At 36.8% G+C, this 25,370-nt stretch overlaps 1 protein-coding gene across 1 annotated transcript in view; it reads left to right on the forward strand.

Moving 5' to 3' along the window:
- The window catches only part of Gycalpha99B (guanylate cyclase 1 soluble subunit alpha 2), a 1,225,856-nt gene that overhangs the window by 549,682 nt on the left and 650,804 nt on the right, over positions 1–25,370 (forward strand). Inside the window, exon 6 of the mRNA XM_069832137.1 lies at positions 22,511–22,910. Coding sequence (XP_069688238.1) covers positions 22,511–22,910 — 400 coding nt within the window. The remainder of the gene's footprint in view (positions 1–22,510; positions 22,911–25,370) is intronic.

Genomic DNA, 25,370 nt, shown 5'->3' on the forward strand with positions numbered 1-25,370 from the left:
TAGGAACAGACAGATAGATTTATTCGTTCCATAATATTCTTACAGTTGCTTTACAGCATAGAATCAAGAACATGAATGATGAAATGAAATAGCCTATTAGTGTCCCTTAGAAGGGCTAAGGCCTCCTGCAAGAGGGAAAGCTCTGGCTCCGTTTTGCTCACATGTCGAGCTAGTCCACGTGGGCGGAGTTGTGTACTACACATCGACAATTATGACTAAATATTAACACTTTGTCACTTAATTATAACCAAGATATTCAACACTTTTGTCATTCAGGATTGTACTCATTGCTGTTAGTCTGTCCTGCACGTCAGTTATCACATTAGAATATTTAGGCTTTGAAATTCAGGTGATTGCAGTTCCTACTCATTGGTCTACGTTTAATTCGCACTAAATTAGCATATTAGGATATGTATCGCTTTGTCCTTGGGATGCGTTGTCTCTACTCAACTAGCTGTCGTCCTAGCTCCTTCCATCCTCTCCTACATTGTGCTACTCTGCTCCAGTGTGTTCCGAACTGCTGCCTGAAGGAGTCAGCCCTTCTGACTCTCGGCCTTCCCGGTCTTCTCTTTCCTTGGTAGGGGTCCCAAGTAGTTGTTATTTGCGCCCATCTATTCCCCTGCAGCCTTACCACATGTCCTCCCCATCTCCATTTTATCCTTGCCGCTTCATGAACTATGTTCTTGGAGGATGTGATTTCTTGCAGCCTCCTGTCCTTCAAAGATATGCCGAGTATTTTCGTCTCCATTCCCCTTTGGCATACTGCTAGGGTGTTTTTCTATCTAGCTGTGAGGGCCCACGTTTGGCAGCCGTACAAAAGGAGTGGAAAGATACAGGTGGTGAATGCTTGGAGTCTGAGGTTCCTTTTTAATGACTTGTTTTGTAGTATGAATTTTAATGTCCAGAAGGCTTTCCACGCTTGCGTCACTCTTCTTTTGATTTCTATCTCCATCCTGCTGGTGAGTGAAACTAATTGTCCGAGATATATATATATATATATATATATATATATATATATATATATATATATATATGTATATATATATATATATGTATATATATATATATATGTATATATATATATATATATATATATATATATATATATTCATCCATATAGTTCAGTTCGTTCAGTTCCTTCGAGTTTGATTGGTATTGGTGCCTTGTTGGTCATAAGTTGTGTCTTACTGAAGTTCATTTCCAGGCCTGTTGACTTGCTTATCTCGTTTAATTTCCGAAGCATTTCTTGAAGTTGCTTGTGTGAAGTTGCAAATAATACATCGTCGGCGAAGCGTAGGTTTATCACTCTCCTGCCGTTCACGGTTATCCCGCATTTGCTGCTCTACTGTAGCTTCCTGAATATTTCTTCTAATACACATGTGAAGAGCTTCGGGGAGATAGGGTCACCTTGTTTTACTCCTCTGCCGAGATTGAACGTTTGTTCCACTTTCTCTGTTTTTACCTTGGCTGTGCTTTGGCTGTAAATTGTTTTCAGCAATCTGATGTATTTTGTTTCTACTCCTTGATTGACCAATGCTTGGAATACGCTGGCATGTTCGAGGGAGTCAAATGCCTTCTTGTAGTCAACGAAAGCGATGTACAATGGTAGATTGAACTCTTCCATTTTTTTTTCAATAATTTGGTTCAGAGCTTGGAGGTGATCCGCTGTACTGAAGCCGGAACGGAAACCTGCTTGTTCAAGAGGTTGAGTTTCATCCAGAATTTGTGTTCATATTCTTGTGATTATCTTTGTGAACAATTTACAGTACCTGGCCACATTATTATATTCACTCATATTTTTACTTTAACTTTACGTTTTACTTTGAATATTACACGTTTACTACGTCGTACTACTTTTGACCATAAAAGATACGAAAGGACGTTTTTCAACCAATCATGACTGTTTATAGCACAATTTTATCACTTCCCTAGCATTTGTTTCATTGTTTGCCAACATTTCAAACTGCAAATTCTTTACGGTACTATAAAACATGCTTTGCGATCGTAACTTGTTTCCCGCATATATATTCGACTGAAACATGGCGGCTCCGTTCAAACATTTTGGTGAAGCTAACATTAGTGAAATATAATTTTAGTAAGTCAATTAATATCTGTTTTATTGTATTAGAGTACTTTATTTCTTCTAATCTTTATATATTTTCTTCTGTTTTTATCTCCTCCCTACCATTTTTTCTTTGTTTGCCAACATTTCATACTGCAAATTCTTTACAGTACTGTAAAACATGCCTTGCAATATTAGTCGCTATTGTTATTATTATCATTATCATCATCATCAATATTAATATTTTCTCATATTTTTATCTTTCTTTGTCAACTTTATTTTGACTTACTGTTCACATTTTATTACACATATTTTTCTTTCTATATCTTATATATTATGTCTGATTTATACTGACCTGTTGTTTACATTATATTATAATTATTCTACTTCAGCTTTGTGTGTGTGCTGTACTTTGTAAATTTGTGGTGTTTTTTGTATCGCAGTTTTACTCCTGGTTGAGTGTTAGAGAAGGCCGTATGGCCTTAACTCTGCCAGTTAAATAGTTAAATAAACCATTATTATTATTATTATTAGACTATTATTACTATTATTATTATTTACCGCAAAGTCAACTAAAAATAGCGGCTCCCTTCAAACGTTTTGGTGAAGCCAACATTAGTGAAATAGAATTTTAGTAAGCCAACTAATATTTTATTGTATTAGAGTACTTTATTTTTTCTAACATTTATATATTTTCTTCTCATCGTGTAATAATCAAGTAAATATCACTCGATTTTTTATTTTCTCTAGATATATCTAGTGAGGTTACAGTTGATAAGTTCCCTCAAAATACAGAATAACGTGTTTGGCACGCAATTAGAAGTAGTGAAATTACTAACATTACTAACAATGAATCACGTAGACACATGTCCGAGAACAATATAAAGGTAAAATCTTCAAAAGAAATTAAATTCAGAAGTGATTATAATAATGTGGCCAGATACTGTATATCACGAATATATCCAAGTCTTATTTTAAACATATTATAAAAAGCGCTTGTGTGGTGTTCCGAATCACCTGTTCATACATGCATGGAGTATTTTGCTTTCTGGTGTATTTTAAAGATCAGAAGTATGAAATTTACATTTCTTTTAGAACTAGGATTGTGGTCGCTGACGACCATTACCAGTAATATGTATAGACTTTTCTGCATGTCTGAAACTCAGTTCTCTACAGCTATATGCGATGAGTTGTTGAAGAGAGCAGCAATTCAGAACACCATATTTGACTTTTACGTTATTACATTCTATATTTTTGTATGTGAAATTCAAATTAAAAATAAATGTTTTTCTAATGCTGTAACAATTTAAGAGTAAATTTCGTAGAAGTCATTCTCTCATGTTTTGATATTCGGCTGGACATGGTAGGTAACAAAACACCAAAACAGAAGTCACTAGATACTGATTTAATGAAGAAATCTGAACAATTTTGTATTCTTTACACTCCCACAAATTTTCCAGTAGAGCTTTTAAAAGTCGTGTACATTATTGTCGTTTTATTGTATTTTATCCATACACTCACGTTATGGGATATATTAACAGTTTTATATTCTTTATTTTATTATCTATACAATTATAGAATCAGAAATTTATCACCCACACAAAAGCGCAAATTTACGGTGTACAGTGTTTAGTTTCTGTCCCGTGCACTTCAAAGTATCGACAGATGCATAGCTTAACTATGCTGGATATCACTGTGTACAGCTATGTCATTGAGATCACCTGTCGACAGGTACATAAGTTTATTGTGCTGCATATCTTTATGTAGAACTACGTGTTGTTAGTTGGGAGGCCGGAGGCAAAAAGACCTTTGGGGAGGCCGAGACGTAGATGGGAAGATAATATTAAAATGGATTTGAGGGAAGTGGGATATGATGATAGAGATTGGATTAATCTTGCTCAGGATAGGGACCAATGGCGGGCTTATGTGATGATGATGATGATGATGATGATGATGATGATGATGATGATGATGATGAAATTAAAGCTTTGAATATTATGAGGTGTATGGTGTGAGACAGAAATGCTAGAATTAGGTTTTGCGTGGGTTATGTTTGGAGCAGTGGCGGCTCGTGGGTATTGAATTAAGGGGGGCTGCATACAAAAATAAACCAAGCAACTTACTTTATTTAAAGATTAGTTCCACGCACCTTGTCTTGTAGGTTGCAAACTTTTGAATCATCTTCTTATTAAAATCCGATATGTCGTTTAACGTAGTCTTTACAATGGAAAACATAACTAATACTGTCAGTCTCTCTTCTCTCATCGTATTTCTAAGATAGGACTTTACTCTCTTCAAACATGAAAGCAACGTTCTGGTAAGGAAGTTGTCATTGGTATAGTGAGGCCTGCAAGTTTTCAGATATAAGAAACTGCAAGAGCTTGACTGCGTCACTGATATTTCTGAAGTCTTGTCTCTGATACAACACAGTGAGTTCCGTTTTTAGTTTGTCTTTATCAACCACTGGAAAAAGCTTCAAACATACATTTAAGTCATTTTCAGGAAATGAGCCTTTGTACGATTCAAATTTTTCTTGACACAGAAGAGAAGATAATATCAGATGATCTATGAACTGGAATCGGATGTTAGCTTGTGTGAAAATGAGGTCACACACTTCCTTGGCTGCCGCAACCCTTGTCTGAATCCCTTCGACCTTACAACGCTTTTTAGGGTTTTCATTTTCACAGATCTCGCTGGTCAAGGTTACTGTGCCATATTCTGTATGGCATTAACAAAGCTTGATATGCAGAGTCGGCCTCGGTAGCATAGTCGGTTGCGGTTCGATCCCGGCCCAGGTCGGTGGCATTTAAGAGTGTTTAAATAAGATAGGCTCATGTGAGTAGATTTACTGGCATTTAAATGAATCCTGCGGGACAAAATTCCGCCACACCAACGACGCTGATATAACCTCTGCAGTTGTGAGTGTCGCTAAATAAACCATAATTTAATTTTTATATGCAGATTTGAACCTTAGAAATATCTAACTGGCGATATTGTAGTTGGTTGTATAATATATCTAAATGATACATCAATAAATGGAAAAAAAAAAAATGAGCTAGAAATTGAATTTGGGATCTTCAAGAGTACGCACCAGGGCGCTTGCCCCATTTATTGTGATCTTGTTAGATGTTTCAGATTCCATTATGGTTTGAAAACATTCTAGCAATGGCTCCATCTTCTCATGAACAACATTTACTGTTGTTATTTAAAACTCCATCTTGTTGCCCCAGCAGATGGAATTGTCTTTGAAACACATTAATCTAATACAGACTGTGTGGAGATCGAGAGAAGAAAGCAGGGATACTGGATACATTAGCAAAAATATGCGAGCTTTGTAGGCTATTTTGTTTAGCGGCTCTTTCCATTATGAGATTCAACTGATGGGCATTTAATTTCACATTTCTCCTGAATTGTTAAGGTACTGAACTGAATAGACTGTAAATAATGTACAGAATTAAACATTGTCGCACTTGTTATACTCACAACGTTAAAGAAAATGTATTTAAAACTGCGCGCTACTGACAAGCTGCTGCAAATTTTGCAGTGCCTGGAAACTCTGGATTCGCGGCAAGGAGTAGCAGGGGGGGGGTAAAACTAACGCGCAAAGCTTCCGAGACGAGACTGGCAGCTCCAGGGGAGGAAGTAGCTTCACCCTATAGTCCTTCACTCTGGTTTCGCACTTGCAGGACCAGGTGAGGAAGTGACTTCACTAACGATTGCGTGCATGTCAATCAGAGCGAAAATTTTTTAAAAATTCCAGCCGCTAAATAGAGACTGTATAATATATTTATTTCACAACAAAAAACGAGACAAGAACCAAATGTCTGGGGGTGCTGCAGCTCCGCAGGCCCCCTTTGAAAGCCAACCCTGGTTAGGAGAGTGGAAACTGAAAGGTTTTAGGGGTAATGTAGAAAATGACAGATGTAGGCCCATATTATGTGGTGAATTAGAATAAATAAAGCGTATATTGTTAACATGCGTTACGACAGATTGGAGTGAACACAGATGTATGAAAAATGTATGATTACATTTTAGTAATGAAAAATATCAAGGATTACAAATGAACAGACAAGAAAATTCTTAGGAGCATACTTATGGAAAATACGAGAATAGCGAATGAGGAAAATAAACAGGATAAATAAATGCAAAATAAGATCAAAAATGAATGTATGTGTGTATGAAATGAAATGTAATTATGCCTAAGTATGTAGGCCTATGTACAAACTTTTATAAAGTGAATGGTAGCTGAATGACCGGATGTGAATGCTGTCATTAAATATTGAAACGCACTACAATAAAATAAATATTCGTGAATATTCTGCAATATTATTTTAATAAGTTTCCATTCCAAACATACGTGTACAAACCAATTACATTATGTTATGCAACAATAATTGCGAACCTCTTTTTGTGCGAACCTCTAGAGCAGGCATGCCAAAACCCTGCACATTTTGCAGTAGTCTCTGTGCGATGTGCACTTTCTATTCCCCTACCTGGAGGGAGTGAATCGCCTTGGAGGGGAACGCGATAGGGCTGTACAGACCTGCAACGGCATATCAGTTTTCTTTCAGTAACGCAGTTTCAGTACGGGTGCTTATTTGGCTGTCTGTGAATGAGTTATGATAAATAAAGTGAGGGGTACACAGAAAAGGAAGAAGAGAAATTACGAATCATATAACATAATTGTTATAATGTTTTCCTCAGCCAACAATAATTATTTTAAAATAAAAGGCTTTCATCAGCCCATATCGAGGTAATAGTGTTGTCACGGTTTGGATCAGATTAGTAAAATTCTCAAAATATGTTATTTCCAGCGCTTATTTCTTAATCATTACTTTCACGGCAAAACGAACTTGACAATGGCGTTGTTTTGCAATCTGTGCTAACACAGCCATCAAAGATTAGACGACTTACGACTTTAATTTCATAAACTGGTAAGTAATGAGAATATAGTGAGGAATACATGTGAGGTTCTTGAGGTTGTAAGGAGCGAATAAAGCAACTAATTTGCAAGGCGGAAAAATTTTCTGGAAAAATATATAATGGCAAATTTTCCAACTCACGTCACTATAGGCCTATTATGCTAATTTGCTTACATTAATGAATCTTTAAACCTGACATAAATAGAATATCGTCGCTTCACAGCTTGTGAACTACACTTTTAATTTCTTTCACTAACGCTCACAACTTGTCGATACTTGTTCTCAACGTTTTCCAAATAAACTATATGTGAATTTAAATTCTAAGCCTGGTTTATATTATTTATTAATATTAATGTTAATTTATATTGACATACAGCAAGGAAATTATTTCAGCTTAAAAACTTCACATACTACATGTAATTAATTGGGAGTATAATATTTTCTTCAACATTTGTACCAATGGTCCCAATGAATAATAATGCTCGACGAACAATGAAAGAGTAGGGTCTATTACTTTAAAATAATTAGTACCTACTACATAAACATTAAATACTTGTTCGTTTTTTGTTGTTTCGAAATTACTGCAATATTTTTTTTCTTCAAATGCTATATATAAATCATATTAATAAATTATGCTTTACAAACCACTACTTTGTGAAGTGTAACTGAGTACGCCTAAAACTTCTTGTATTACAATTGTCAAGTATAGACAATGATAATAACCGTGTTTTTTCCTTCTGCTAAGTGTGTTTATAATGTCCAAATGCCTATTTAATCCAACCCTAGAAGCGCAGAATAGATTATTGTACACCCCTTCAGCTAAGAACTGGTAAGAGCAACGCTCGAATGATGCAGTCTACACAGACCGGCGATCCGCGCAAAAAACTGCACATTTAAAGTCTGATTTCTGGCGTGCCTGCACTAGAGAATTATTAATATTTATCTACTTTAATCGTGCAATCTATAAATGAAGACACATTTGTTGCTTTCGAGATTATAAATATTTCTTATTTTTCGTAATCCAGGAAAAAGAAACCCCATCTTCTATTTGAGCTTATATAAAGTGAGTTGACTTAACCATGCCTTTCGAGTAATATCTCAAGAAATAAAGTAATAATAATAATAATAATAATAATAATAATAATAATAGTAATAATGATAATAATAATAATAATTCCAACATGACAAAATATTGAATTCTTGCGAAGCGAATAGAACATAACGGTGAGGGAATAAGTCAATTTTTTTTCCATATTATTATTTCATACTTCGTTAATAGTAATGCTATATGTGCAACTATCCAGACTTTCAGGCACTCTTCCAGCATTTTAAAATTTTATTCTTTCAACCACATTCATCGCGTCATGCATAATGCATAGTGATTAGGCGAGCCTGAAAATGCTCTTAAATATAATTAATGCATAAGAAACTTATCCATGTAATGAAAGTTAGCGCGTTCGCTCCGAAACTTTATCTCATAAGAAACTGTTGTAATACAACGGAATCAAGTTTTCAAGATGCGGGTGTTGCCGCGTCTAGGACAAGCTATAAAAAGGGGATCATTATCCAGGAACCCGTATCTCCACGGAACATGGATTAAATCTCGGTCAAATCCGTTTTCATGATATCGCTTGGGTGCAGGAGTAGAGTCATTGTCGCTTAGACGCATCCGGAAGAGAGAGAGAAAAAGGACTTCCATTTAGAAGTTATTAACTTTCATAATATCTGAAGTTTTCATCAGTTTTTCGCTCGCAGGAAATTACAGAACTTGCATAGAACAGAGGATCCTGAAATGGAACAATAAAACAGCGTCAATTTATTTGCGGAGCTCAAATGTGATCGTTTTCATCTTGAGATTAGCAGTGAATTTTAAGAAAGGCATTTTCGTGTGCGGCAGACACTTGGATAGCTATTAATAACAATAATTTATGATTAATGGCAATACATATTTTATCTTGTTCAGATAACTCCACAGAAATAGTAATTTAAACATTTCTTATTATCATTACTATCAGTATCGCTACAAATTCGCTACTTCGATTCTCATCACTGAAGTTGAAACTTCCCTCTCTTCTTTTGGGGCCAAATACGTAACCCTGGTCATGTGTTTGTCCTATGTTGTCTAAGCAGTGTCCACGCTCGCTCCATATTGATCACACAAACAACAATCCAATTACTTGTGACAGCCCAATATTGGTTCACAATGATTCAAAATAGTGAAGACGAAACGTGCCTTTGAAAAATAGATAATAGTAGTGATGATGAAATATTATGATACAATAGTAGTTATCATTGTTAAATTTTAGTGTTAATTATTATTATTATTATTATTATTATTATTATTATTATTATTATTATTATTATTATTATTATTATTATTATTATTATACAAATTGTCCCGAGTCGTGGTGTCGTGATTTAAGGCATCCTGCCTAGGACTCGCGTTACGGAATGCGCGCTGGTTCGAGTCCTCATGGGGGAAGAAATTTTCTCATGAAATTTCGGAGAGTGTATGGGACCAGTGCCTACCTGGCATCGTGATGCACTTTGCGAGCTACGATATGTAGCGAATATCCGGTTTCGCAAATCGGATATAACGGCTGGGGGAGATCATCATGCTAACCACACGATACCTTCATTCTGATTGGATGATCGTCCACCTCTGCTTCGGCATGTGGACATGAGGCCAGCAACCTGCTGGTCGGTCTTGACCCTTCACGGGCTGTAGCGCCATGGATTTACTTTTACCTTATTATCATACAAAGTGAGTAAAAGTGAGGAACACTTCTTATAGAATTCCAACTTTAAAATAATTTATTTAAGAATACCTATATACAAAAGTTACTTACTTACTTACAAATGGCTTTTAAGGAACCCGAAGGTTCATTGCCGCCCTCACATAAGAACGGCATCGGTCCCTATCCTGTGCAAGATCAATCCAGTCTCTATCATCATACCCCACCTCCCTCAAATCCATTTTAATATTATCCTCCCATCTACGTCTCGGCCTCCCTAAAGGTCTTTTTCCCTCCGGTCTCCCAACTAACAATCTATGTGCATTTCTGTATTCGCCCATACGTGCTACATGCCCTGCCCATCTCAAACGTCTGGATTTAATGTTCCTAATTATGTCAGGTGAAGAATACAATGCGTGCAGTTCTGTGTTGTGCAACTTTCTCCATTCTCCTGTAACTTCATCCCGCTTAGCCCCAAATATTTTCCTAAGCACCTTATTCTCAAACACCCTTAACCTATGTTCCTCTCTCAGAGTGAGAGTCCAAGTTTCACAACCATACAGAACAACCGGTAATATAACTGTTTTATAAATTCTAACTTTCAGATTTTTGGACAGCAGACTGGATGATAAGAGCTTCTCAACCGAATAATAACACGCATTTCCCATATTTATTCTGCGTTTAATTTCCTCCCGAGTGTCATTTATAATTGTTACTGTTGCTCCAAGATACTTGAATTTTTCCACCTCTTCGAAGGATAAATCTCCAATTTTTATATTTCCATTTCGTACAATATTCTGGTCACGAGACATAATCATATACTTTGTCTTTTCGGGATTTACTTCCAAACCGATTCCTTTACTTGCTTCAAGTAAAATTTCCGTGTTTTCCCTAACCGTTTGTGTATTTTCTCCTAACATATTCACGTCATCTGCATAGACAAGAAGGTGATGTAACCCGTTCAATTCCAAACCCTGCCTGTTATCCTGAACTTCCCTAATGGCATATTCTAGAGCGAAGTTAAAAAGTAAAGGTGATAGTGCATCTCCCTGCTTTAGCCCGCAGTGAATTGGAAAAGCATCAGATAGAAACTGACCTATACGGACTCTGCTGTATGTTTCACTGAGACACATTTTAATTAATCGAACTAGTTTCTTGGGAATACCAAATTCAATAAGAATATCATATAATACTTCCCTCTTAACCGAGTCATATGCCTTTTTGAAATCTATGAATAACTGATGTACTGTACCCTTATACTCCCATTTTTTCTCCATTATCTGTCGAATACAAAAAATCTGATCAATAATCATTAAAAATCCAAATTCAGAAGGATAACGACTGGTGTCCACCCCATGTTTTCAAACAAAAAATTTGTCTTAACCTATCCAGCTACTCCTCCTTGTTTGTGTATTAAATTCTGAAGCATTCTATATATTCTGCTTTAAATAGGATACTTTACTAATAATTAAACATGCAAATTCAGCCCTGAAGCGAGACAAAGGTTGAAAGAATGTACGTATACAAAACATAGCCATGGGTTTGTAATCTATTTGGGTGTCCTACTATTATCAGCTCGTAGTACAAACTGGACTAGATCACTAGTTCGTCAATACCGCTCAGGATAGATAAACATTACAAGAGTGTACGGGGCAGGCGGGAATTCTCTTTTAGGTCCGCTCACGTTGAAACAGAAAAGGGCTAATCATCCGCATTTTCGCTACATGTGTTCAGTGTTCTCCAAACAACAACATTACGCTGTAGCGCTGTTGTTCTAGTGGTTAGCGCCGCCGTTTGGACGAAGCACAGTTGAGAATGTGCTCGAATTTTGTGGAACGTCCTTAGATAGCAGCATGTGACACATTAACAGGTTCACCTAACTATGTTTGTGCCATCAGCCACAGCCTTTTGCTTCGCCCCTCGCTTTTATTTTGTTTTTCTTTCAGCCACTGGTTCTACATTCAACCGTAACACCACCAGATGGCATTAAGGTAGTAGGTATTTTAAGTACGACGATAGGATAAACTGCGAATGCAGGAGAAAGTGAATACAAAGGAAAATTAAAAAGAGTGCATTAACAGAAAACTTTTCTAAATCGATTCCAGATTATAACTTGACTATCTTCAGCCCTCTGTCGTAATGACTGCTAATTTTGCATTGAAACAGATGTGGATTGATTCTGAAAACGTGCGTAATTCTTTTCTAATCACTGAACATATAAATATAAGAAAATTATAATTGACGTAAATAAAATATAACAGCGATACATAAAAGATTTGCAATCAAAAGAAATATTACACGAACATTAAACTTAGTACCACAATAAAATATATTCCAATTAATGACATAAAATGCAATAAAGTGATTAATTCAAATGTTAAAGGCAAATGATAGTCAATAGAAAAATGTTCATATTTTTGGTATATAACATGATCAGGCTTCGAGACTTTGGACCCGATACAATAAGTTTACTGTAGATGCACTATAGGTTGTTGACTCGCTGCAGGTAGATAGAGATGTATTGAGGTGACAACGTTGCTATTTAGAGTAGAGTACGGTAGTATGGGGAAACACACACATGTACATTCTGAAAGTAAATATACATTACACAATGACAATGTCAAAGGAATGTGAAAAGCATTTATTCTCCTGTCTTTTATAAGCATTTGTGTTTAATTATACACAGTGTTAATGGTGGAAATAAACATGTAGCAATTTTAATGTTTTCATTTATCCTATTCGTCGTCTTTAGGAAGTGCAGTTACAGTACCGAATTGCAATGTACTACAAGATACATTTTCAGTGTCTCAAACGTAAATCTTTTTCGGTTATCTGCCAAAGTTTGTACTGTAGAAAGCTGCGCTCTACGTCGCATGACGTGATAGGAGCAAAACGAAAAAAACCTAACATCATTGCAGTCTCTAAGACACAGTCCTTTATTCTCGGTTGACTCTATGTCCACTAATTTCCTGTTTATGTTACACAATGTTCCATATCCGTTATTTTTACATAAAATTGATTTCCACTTCTGTTGTACACGTTCAGTAACCAGTGTATTTGATGTCTCATTAATTCTCTGCATCATTTTCTAAATTATTTTGAGGGTGTCCGGCATCTCTTGCTCTGACTTTTCTAACCGTGTAATAGTTTCAGACACAGTTTGTATGAAAACCAAATTAGGCCTATTCGTCAGAACTTTCAAATCCAGAGCGTTTTCCTTTGCGCATTTGTTGGCATTCATTCTACAGTACCCCCACCCACTGTACGCTTTACCACTATACTCAGTACGCCGTTATGCGGATTTCACACTGAACTGCTGTATTGGGTCCGAAGTCTCGAAGCCTGAATATGATACAGAGACATAGGTTAAGGGTGTTTGAGAATAAGATGCTTAGAATAATATTTGGAGCTGAGAGGGATGAAGTTACAGGAGAAAGCAGAAGTGCAAGCATTGTATTCCTCACCTAACATCTAGCACGTATGGGCAAATCCAGAAATGCATATAGAGTGTTAGTTGGGAGGCCGGAGAAAAGACTTTTGGGAAGACCGAGATGTAGATGGGAAGATAATATTTAAATGGATTTGAGGGAGGTGGGATATGATGTTAGAGACTGGATTAATCTTGCTCAGGATAGGTACGAATGGCGGGCTTATGTGAGGGCGGCAATGAACCTCCGGGTTCCTTAAAAACCAAGTAAGTAAGTAATATGATACAGAGATTCATGCAAGATTTGAAGTTATCAAAACTTAACTTCTGGTTTCAAATCTTGCATTAATGTTTGTATAATACTTTACACCAGCAATATGAACATTTTTCAATAGACTAACCTTTGTCTTTAAAACTTGAATTAATCTATTTATTGCATGCGGACCTCTGGAAAAAGAACTAAGGAAGAGATTGGTGAAGTGCTTAGTGTGGAGTGTAGCATTGTATAGGGCAGATACATGGACGTTTCAACGAAGTAAAGAGAAGCGAATAAAATCATTTGAAATGTGGATATGGAGAAGAACAAAGCGCATGAAATGGACAGATGGAATAAGAAAATTAAGCTGTGTTGGAAAGAGTGGACAGAGAAAGAATGATGTTGAAACTGATCAGGAAAAAATAAAAAGGAATTTATTGGGTCACTAGCTGAGATGAAACTGCCTACTCAAGGATGCACTGAAATCAATGATGAACGGAAGAAGAGTTCGGGGCAGAAGAAGATATCAGATGAAAGACGATATTAAGATATATGTGTTACTGTAAATGTACGAAGACCGGTAAATCTTAGAATTTACCGGTATAACCTAACATTTACCGTTATAGTGCGGTAAACCCCAAAATATCTTAGTAGATGCATACATTTTGAACTTTTACCAAGAAATTTTGGTAAATCTCAGGATTTACCGATGCGAGCTGATAAAAACTAGATCGAAGAATCCAGAACGAAGAATCCCGCGTTCGTTGTGCAAATTCAGACATGTTTGCAGGGGTGAAGCGGTTCCGAGAGGCTGCCAAAGAAGGTCTTGAAATGCAAGCGAAGAAAATGAAAGGAGCCACTTGTAACAAAATTCCAAAATATTTAGTCGAATAGAATGTGAGAATCAAAGTACCAGATGCAAAAATTGACGCAAAATCAATAATAGCTGTGACCATGAATATTAACTTGGTACCAAAGCTGGCAAACTGAAGTCATTGTACTCTTGGAAACAGGTAGCTTAAAGACTGGAAACGGTGAGTAGTTTCCTGAATTATACAGTCACATACTTCCTTGGCTTCAATTTTTTAGGATTCCATTTTCCGTCGCTTGCTAGCTACTTCAGGAGGAACCTCATAGGCCTACAGGTAGATGGCAGCAGCAGTCTGATATTTGAATTACCAAATACATTGTAAATAGTTCCGAGTTCTTCCACAAACAAGCATTCTTTCGTTACGCTTTATTTTCCAATCTCCAAGTTGTGTTGTGCTGAAGCTGACTGCAGCACTTCCCCGCGTAAAAATAGCCAATGAGAGCAGTGATTTCAGCTTCGCACATGCGCATACATGTCTACATTCTCATATGAAGTTCAGAATAGCACAACGAACCCCCTGAGGCACCAAAGAGCGAAGAGCGAAGACTAAACACTCGATAATGCGTCATGAATATAACCACGGGAAATTGTTAAATGACAGATCAGATATTATGGTGTTACAAATGCATTATTTGAGCAAAAATTATCACTGTGCTGTAGCACTGTAGCACCGAGGGAGGGGCCGTCCCTGGCCAGGACACTAACGAAGAACATCAATACATGTCCGAGGTGGATTCGAACCCGCGAACCTATGGGCTGTGCCACCTAATGGGAGCCAAAATCATATTTGCAAATATAAAAATTATTTCCTCATAGTAGGCCAATGTAATAGTGAGTAAAGAAGAGACTATATACGCAAAAGCTCATCTCTTATCTTAAAATGTTTATCAACTGTCTATTATTACTAAAGATGAGGGATTTGTGCGGTTTGCCGTCAGGTTGCGTGTGCATAGGCGTTATACAGCTGTATGCCCAGTGCCTGTGTTGACTTCCGACGTACGAAGGGTACAGCTTAAAAATTACAAATGCAACACTCCGTTAAGGTCTAGCAGATGACAATATACAAATATGAGGAATATGTTGAAACATTAGTATAGTTAGAAGAAGAAACTTGCCTTTATGATTCATCCATAGCTTCAGAGCCATCACAAGCCGAATTGCATTCAACTACTACAGACATTCTTAAATTATCGAATGTCAAACGTCGTCGTCGATCACTCAAACAGTTTTTGAACTACGAAAAACTTCTTTCAACGTCACAGGACGTTAACGATGCTCATATCAAGTAGCCTATACCATCCTATCGTCTGATGATTTTGCATTATTCAGCATGTTACGAATTGTTAAATAGCTCTTATTTTTTTGTTATTTATTCTTTATTCTCTGAGTGCAAGGTTCTGGAGGTCCTTTCTTGATTTTTTCTTACACCTCTTTTATTATTGCTATGCCCTTGGCTATTTCCAAACCAGATATTTCTGTGTTATGCTTTCCGGTATCGTTTTGTGATTTTGGTATATGAACCTTATATCTTCAAACAGTTTAAAGGAAATAAGAGATTTGGCAGTATTAATAGGAGATCCATTTTCAGTACTTAAAACGTCATTTACTTTCATTACTGAAGTGTAATTTACTGCATAATATGAGACAGCCTCTATCCAGATACACCATCTTGTAATTACTGGTTTTGGTGGAAGGGAAATACTTGGTGCAATGTCTCGAAATTGTTGTATCTTTGCAGGGCCTTAAGAAATACTCGTATTTTCTTCATGGCAGATATGAATGTGTCAACACCACTAAACATAGCATGGATCTCCTCAGCCAATTTATTGAGACCATGAGCAAGGCACATTATGTGAATAATGTTCTTATACCGTTCTTTTATTCCATTTGCTGCCGTCACTACGTCCGTGCACTGGACTACGAAGGCCTTTGTTCATTCGTTCCGTGTTGTTAAGACAAGACGGCAATGGATAGCCTGTAGTTGCATTTCTTTTGGTTGCACTGGTCGTAGGTGTTCACCTGTCTGTCCACCTATGCTCCCTGTCGAGTCAACCTATTTTTCGTGCCGCGCACAAACCCCTCATCTTTAATTATTACACTCAACACTTAGCCTTCATCAAACTAAAGGCCCATTCACAATGAAAATTAAACATAAACATAACGTAAGCATAAAACCTTGTGTCCATGTTATTTAATGAAAGCATTCACAATGAATTACATAAGCATAAACTTAATCTTAATCATAAGACGTTAACATGAAAGTTTGCAAACTCCAAACTTTCATGCTTATGTTTATGCGATTTGGAAACAGTACACAAGCGGAAAGCGTGTTTTCACTTTTTGTTTAACATCTCATGGGCTTTGCCTACAGGCAATATTTTGATCTATTGGCCGTGATGATAGCTAGGCGCGCGACATGGAATCATATGACGAAAAGTTGATTATTTTACATCTCCGTTTCTTTGATTTCAAGTATTGAAAGCCATATACTGATGCCATTGTAGTTATTAGAAACATAAATTGAATAGCTACATCGTTAGTCATTGTGCAATTCTCCATTTTTATGTAATAGATTCTGTAGTTTTGTTGATTCGGTATGTTTGTTTCCACACACGTGTTATGTTTACGTTATGTTTAATTTTCATTGTGAATGGGCCTTGGCTACTTACGTTTGTGGCATATGTTTATGTGCTTATGTTAATGTTTACGTTATGTTTAATTATCATTGTGAATGGGCCTTGGCTACTTAAGTTTGTGGCATATGTTTATGTGCTTATGTTAATGTTTACGTTATGTTTAATTTTCATTGTGAATGGGCCTTGGCTACTTAAGTTTGTGGCATATGTTTATGTGCTTATGTTAATGTTTACGTTATGTTTAATTTTCATTGTGAATGGGCCTTGGCTACTTACGTTTGTGGCATATGTTTATGTGCTTATGTTAATGTTTACGTTATGTTTAATTATCATTGTGAATGGGCCTTGGCTACTTCAGTTTGTGGCATATGTTTATGTGCTTATGTTATGTTTACGTTATGTTTAATTTTCATTGTGAATGGGCCTTGGCTACTTAAGTTTGTGGCATATGTTTATGTGCTTATGTTATGTTTACGTTATGTTTAATTTTCATTGTGAATGGGCCTTGGCTACTTAAGTTTGTGGCATATGTTTATGTGCTTATGTTATGTTTACGTTATGTTTAATTTTCATTGTGAATGGGCCTTGGCTACTTAAGTTTGTGGCATATGTTTATGTGCTTATGTTATGTTTACGTTATGTTTAATTTTCATTGTGAATGGGCCTTGGCTACTTAAGTTTGTGGCATATGTTTATGTGCTTATGTTATGTTTACGTTATGTTTAATTTTCATTGTGAATGGGCCTTGGCTACTTAAGTTTGTGGCATATGTTTATGTGCTTATGTTAATGTTTACGTTGTGTTTAATTTTCATTGTGAATGAGCCTTATGGCTTCACATTTTTTTGGTGCATTTAATTTTAATATTATCAAATTCACAGTGACTCTCTCATGCGTTCACATGCAAGTCCATTTAAATTCGTTAAATTCGAGTAAAATAATAGATAGATTCACATTCGCTGCGTACCATACTTCCTCTCTGTCTAATATGTGTTTCCTCTATCAAACAACTTGATCAACTATTTTTTTGTGTGTGGGAAGTCTACACACGTGTTTGTTTCTTCTTTGCTTAAGTGAGACTTCAGCTTTGGTCTCGGAGAGGAAGTGCTTGTAAGTTGTGTGAAAGTTGAGTTCAAAGAGGACCCCGGAGCTGGAAGTTCTTGTGTGAAATTAGTTTATGATCGATACCGCACAAAACCTCTCCTATTGTACCACTAGTCCTGTTTTATTACAACCTGTCAAGTCTGTTCCTTACACTGCTATTACTTTGAACCCTTTCAGACATGACATTTACGGCACAAATGCATTCTCTTTGAGTTTTCCCCGAGTTTAAACATGTTATATAGGCCTACATCCCTTAGGTGTGGGTGTTGAATCGAGTTTCATGACATTTTTTTAGATCCATTTTCAGAGTTCTCTCTTACAAGTCGTTGTATACAGTTCCTCTGTCTGAGGCCTTTTAACGCCATCTGGAGTCCGAAAAAGCGGCGAACTTTATTACACCCAGTAAATTTGACCTTTATATAGTGAAACGTGTTGTAGGAAGTAATTACCATATATGCGAGAGAAAGGATAATACGTACAGCAGCACAGTTCAGAGGCGAAGTGAATTTAATCTGCAGTATGCAAAGCTTCTTGTATTTTTAATCCCAAAATAAAGTACCGTTGGTTTAACTTTTGATACCCATCCTCAACCCCGAAATTTCTGGAGAAATAGATTTTAATATCTCAAAGTTTGTGCCTAATGGTACAGTTTCAGGTTATAAATTCATCGAATCCTGGTTTTATGACGAACACGAAAGTGGGTTTTTAGTAGGGATGCGACAAACAGTTATTTTCTTGTAACTGTCCCCGTTTTTTTGCTTAACGGTTATAAGTATGTAGACTATGTATGTATTTATTAACACTACAATTGGGTATACACCCGTTGGCAGTGATATATAATATACAATAATTACAATTACATGAAATAAAATAAAATAAACCTAAATGAAATGAAATAAAATAAACCTAAATCAATAAATAGTAGATGCAATAATCCTAGCATTATAATTAAAAAATTATTATATAATAACGCCTGCGATAAGCAAAAGTAAATCTAACTTATAAGTACTTCTATTTCCCCCAGCTATTACCAATTTAAATAATTACATATCACCTTAATTAATTACATACCAACTTAATTACATATCTTAATTAATTACATATCACCTTAATTTATTTACATATCAACTAAATTACATATCATCTTAATTAATTACATATCAACTTAATTATTTTACAACTTAATAATTACATATCAACTTAATTAATAATACATCAATTAAATTAAGTACATGACACAACTTAAATAATTACACTGCACCTTCAATCACATTTTCAGTCTAATCTTCTCAACCTTTCCTTAAATGTATTGATTTTAAGAGGACCACCCTGAAAGATTTCCGCAGAAAACCTGTTCCAGTCTACTATTATGCGGTTGCCACGGTTATGTTTTCTACATTTAAACTTCCTAATATGATCAGGCCTTCCTAAGTATGATGGTGTTGCTAATCTAGCATTGATATCGGTCCATGCTTTGTGCCCCATTTGTGCCTTAAACAAAGCGGTGAGTCTGGTTTTCCGTCGTCTTGACTTGAGAAGTTCCCACCCTAAGTCTTTTACTATCTCCTCACCATGTACCTTCCCCATTTTGACATATTTTGCTGCCTTGCGTTGGACCTTTTCTATTGAATCGATTTGGTTTTGTCTGTACGGATCCCAACCTACTGTTCCATATTCCATAATTGGACGAACAAGGGTTTTGTACGCTAATTCTTTTGACCTTCGGTTAGATTTCTTCAGAATACGCATAGAGAAATGTAGTGCTTTCCAGGCTTTCCTTGTGGTATTAGTGACTTGTCCCTCCCAACCCAGTTTGTTACTTAAATATATACCTAGGTATTTACAAGTGTTCACTTGTGGCACCGATGTACCATTCAGATGATATCCGAGACAAATATCTTTATGCGTTCTACAGAAGGATATTGATGTAATAATTTTCATGCCGGTGACAAAGTTGAAGTTACTTACGAGGAAGGTATATTTAACGGTCAAACTGGCAGAGAGACAGAAGGAGTAGCCTACATGAAGACGGCGACTATACCGTAAAGCAGCGTTTCTCAAACTATGGCCCGCGGACCACCTACAGTCCTCGACTTCTGCCCTTGTGGTCCTTCAAAAAAGACAGAAGAAAAAATAAAACTCAATCCGATTGCATATCACACTATAGCTGAAAATCTCAGAGTTTGGAAATGACACATGGCAATTGTCTTTCACTTTTTCTCCAAATAGGCCTACTAATATGCAAATGTAGTCTTTCAGGTGAAGCTCCCTGTAAAGCAGATTTGAATAATTTCAAGGGAAAAATTGTTCCGGGGCCGGGCATCGATCCCGGAACCTCTGGCTGAACGTACCAGCGCTCTCCCAACTGAGCTACCCGGACCCGGAACAATTTTTCCCTTGAAATTATTCAAATATGCTTTACAGGGAGCTTCACCTGAAAGGCTAGATTTGCATAATATATACGTCACTGTGTACGTTAACAGAAAACCACAATTCCAAGTCACATAGAGTTTGTGTGCACTCGATGTAGGTCTCTGGCATTTCGTCAGCCCACGCGAGTTGTGTGGATGTAAAGGGAAAAGTTGAGACGGTGTCGGGTGGAGTTCCCGGGTAGCTCAGTTGGGAGAGCGCTGGTACGTTCAACCAGAGGTCCCGGGATCGATGCCCGGCCCCGGAACAATTTTTCCCTTGAAATTATTCAGGCCTACTAATATTTTATGAAATTTCTTACCCTACCCGTCTACCCACTTCCCACTCTACTCTCAGCAACAAAAGAGTGATTTAAAGCACTATGAACGTGGCGTTTCTCGCCATCTTTTCCCTGCATATTTGGCGAGCCTCTAACCCAGCCAGAGACCACTCGAATTCATAACAGAGGACCAAAGTACCGAACATTTTCATATATTGATGACTTTCTTAATAGTTTTGCCGACACCCAGTCTGCACATTGAAATGGGCACGTACTGTACGGCATATACCAATAATAGAACGTGCCAAATTGCATCTTTACTTGTTCAAAATTGGGCATGTTTCTGCATTAATTTTTTTATTTGTTTTTCCAGATGACGATATAAGAAATTTTAGACTCCGCCTATTTTAAATTCCGATAGGTTTACTTTTTACACTTGCGTGTTTTGTCTCTAAATGCTGTTTCAATATCGCGGGTTTCATACACTCGTTTGAAAGCACTTCGTAACAAACAACGCTCCGAGGTTTTGGTTCGCATCCATTGCTACACCAAGTAAATCCAAGTTCCAAATAACTCTTGTCATATTTACGAAAGTATTTTTTCTTTGAATAACTACCACTAGGACTAGATATTTCTTTAATGGCGTTATAATTAATATATTTCTTCACACACAGCTTCTGAACTATTAGCACTGCCTAAATGAAGCGTATCATCAAGTTCCTTTTTTTTTCAAAGATCCGGATCAAAGCCAGTTTTCCATTATTTATAATGGGCACTATTTAACAGAGACATGGACAACTACTAGCGTGTACCACATAAGGACTTCAAACAACTAACTGCTAACAGACAAGCGACGAGTCAGCAATGCACAGAATTTGTTGTAAGTTACTTGTGATGCTACAAAAATATAAATAGAAAAGTTTTATAATTAATTAATTCTATTTTAAAATTTAAGTATACTGGTATTAATATATACTACAAAAATGATAAAATAATAAATTTCTAAATTATAGACATCAGCTCAAAGAATTTGAGTGACCACAAGGGTCCTGAATACAATAAACATGTACAATATAATGTGATGTGATACATTAAAGAAAAAAGAAAGTTAATTGTTGAAGGCAAATATAAGTTGATTAATTGAAATAGTAGAGATGATGTAATATTTGAAGGAATCCTTGATAATATTTATAAGAATAGACATTACATAATCAAAAGGAATGTGAAGTTCCTTAAGATAATTCCGTGTGAATTTTGTGATTGAACCTCTACTGCCAAACAGCAAACCAATGACGGACCATTGTTTAAGAGGGACGTTGTACTTTTGAGAAAGTTACGGCAGACAAGGTTCATATATGGACTTCTTCTCAATATAAACTTCGGTGGCCTGATTTAGGTTTCTTTCGAAACGGATAGTAGGGTCAAGAACAAGAGCCCGTTTTAAGCGTCGTTGATAGCAATAATGTCTGCCCGTCTAAAAGAACCATCTGATGATACACAATGTACTTCCTCATGAATCTCCCAATTTAAAGTTTTTAACGATATCGCCAAAGCATATCGAACACGATGATGTCTAGCATTGATCAGCAACTCGCCTTTGGGGCATTATCCAAGCACGTGTCCAAGTGGAAGGGAACAAGAGTAAGGTGGTCCGCGGAACTATTCTGACTTAAAAGAGTAGTCCCCACTTCAAAAAAGTTTGAGAAACGCTGCCGTAAAGGAATGGACACAACAGATATATTCTCAGTTAGTATGTGTGATACCTGCTCCTTTCATCACAACTCAGCAGTAACGTTTGTCATGTTTCAGATATCGAATCACTCTTTCCACCGTGACGGGGAAGCTGTCCGAGGAGGCCGATACAGACGACGATGCCGACGTCGTGACCAGTATTGGGGAGGGCTTCTCCCCCAGCTTGCTCTCGCGTTCGGCATCGGACCTCCGCATGGGGGTAGCGAGCTTCTGCAAGGCGTTCCCATGGCACTTCGTGATGGACCGCCGCCTCGAGATGGTGCAGCTGGGCGCAGGATTTATGAAACTCTTCGCCCACGATTTGCAGACGCTCGGCTTTTCCGTCGCGACGTACTTCGAGTTCCGGCGTCCAAGGGCGATCGCTCTGTCCTTTAACGAGATCGTGAAGCGCGCCAACACGTCCTTCGTCCTCGCCATCTGCTGGCCTGACGGAATAGCAGAAGAGAGACCCGCGCAGGTGAGTACACACACTGATGAAATTCAATACCTTCGTTACTTTGCGATTGAGATTATTGTCTATGTCTATGGCGTACTTTCTCTGTATAGTGAAGTAATACTTTGTATTAGTGTTGAAGAAGTGACCACCATTGAAGGAAACAATCCATTCATCTATGTAATAAGATATTTCAATTATAAAATGACAATCAATAACCTTACAATACGATTTGTGGAGGACTATAATGATGCTTCCCAAATTTATGTAGAATACAGGACAATTTTCAACCACGTATTTCTCATTAAAGTATTCTTCTTTGTAAAATAAATTTCTAAATTATAGACATCAGCTCAAAGAATTTTGAGTGACCACAAGGGTCCTGAATACAATAAACATGTACAATAATGTGATGTGATACATTAAAGAAAAAAGAAAGTTAATTGTTGAAGGCAAATATAAGTTGATTAATTGAAATAGAGATGATACTTTATACTTTGTTTGATGAAGATTGTTCCATTGCAGTAGATAGAAGGAAACAGGCAAAATTGAAATTCTTACAGGTTCCAATTGAGGAGTATGGAGATAATCATTTCAATGAAAGACGGGAAGCAAGTCGTACACTTAGGAATAAAAAGAGAGGTTACTTGAAGGAAAAACTGAATGAGGTAGAAACAAATAGTAAGAATAAAAACATTAGAGATTTTTATAAGGGTATAAAGGAATTTAAAAATGGATATCAGGCAAAGGTAAACGTGATCAAGGATGAGAATGGTGACTTTCTTGCAGATTCTCATTCAATCCTTAACAGATGGAAAACCTGTTTTGGGCAACTACTAAATATACGTAGGCCAAGTAGAAATGATCGGGACGACACTCAAATACAAACTGCTGAGCCATTTATACCGGAACCCACACTTTCTGAAGTCGAAATTGCGATAGAAAATCTGAAAAATTACAAGTCTTCAGGTATTGATCAAATTCCAGCAGAATTAATACAAAAGGGTGTAAGCGTATTATCTAGCAAAATTTATAAACTTGTATACTTGCAATTTGGGAAAAGGAAATTGTACCAGAACAATGGAAGGAGTCCATAATCGTACCTCTTTTTAAGAAGGGGGACAAGATTAACTGTAGTAACATTCGAAGAATATCACTTTTGTTGACGTCGTACAATATTTTGTCGAATATCTTTTTGAGAATATTAACTCCATATATAGATGAAATTATTGGGGATCATCAGTGTGGTTTCAGGCGTAATAGATCGACTATTGATCAGATTTTTTTGTATTCGACAGATATTGGAGAAAAAATGGGAGTTTAAGGGTACAGTACATCAGTTATTCATAGATTTCACAAAGGCGTATGACTCGGTTAAGAGAAAAGTTTTATATAATATTCTTATTGAATTTGGTATTCCCAAGAAACTAGTTCGGTTAATTAAAATGTGTCGTAGTGAAACTTACAGTAGAGTCCTTATAGGCCAGTTTCTATCTGATGCTTTTCCAATTCACTGCGGGGTAAAGCAGGGAGATGCACTATCACCTTTACTTTTTAAATTCGCTCTAGAATATGCCATTAGGAAAGTTCAGGATAACACAGAGGGTTTGGAATTGAACGGGTTACATCAGCTTCTTGTCTATGCGGATGACGTGAATATGTTAGGAAAAAATACACAAATGATTAGGGAAAACGCGGAAATTCTGCTTGAAGCAAGTAAAGAGATAGGGTTGGAAGTAAATCCCGAAAAGTCTAAGAATATGATTATGTCTCGTGATCAAAATATTGTACGAAATGGAACTATAAAAGTTGGAGATTTATCCTTCGAAGAGGTGGAAAAATTCGAATACCTTGGAGCAACAGTAACAAATATAAATGACACTCGGGAGGAAATTAAACGCAGAATAAATATGGGAAATGCCTGTTATTATTCGGTTGAAAAGCTTTTGTCATCTAGTCTGCTGTCAAAAAAATCTGAAAATTAGAATTTATAAAACAGTTATATTACCGGTTGTTCTGTACGGCTGTGAAACGTGGACTCTCACTTTGAGAGAAGAACAGACATTGAGGGTTTTTGAGAATAAGGTTCTTAGGAAAATATTTGGGGCTAAGAGGGATGAAGTTACAGGAGAATGGAGAAAGTTACACAACGCAGAGCTGCACGTATTGTATCCTTCAGCTGACATAATTAGGATCATTAAATCCAGACGTTTGTGATGGGCAGGGCATGTAGCACGTATGGGCGAATCCAGAAATGCACATAGAGTGTTAGTTGGGAGGCCAGAGGGGAAAATACCTTTGGGGAGGCCGAGACGTAGATGGGAAGTTAATATTAAAATGGATTTGAGGGAGGTGGGATATGATGATAGAGACTGGATTAATCTTGGTCAGGATAGGGATCAATGGTGGGCTTATGTGAGGGCGGAAATGAAACTCGGGGTTCCTAAAGCCAGTAAGTAAGTAAGTATTATACTTTGATATTGC

The sequence above is a fragment of the Periplaneta americana genome, chromosome 8 (assembly GCF_040183065.1).
Source record: "Periplaneta americana isolate PAMFEO1 chromosome 8, P.americana_PAMFEO1_priV1, whole genome shotgun sequence".
Taxonomy (NCBI): Eukaryota; Metazoa; Arthropoda; class Insecta; order Blattodea; family Blattidae; genus Periplaneta; species Periplaneta americana.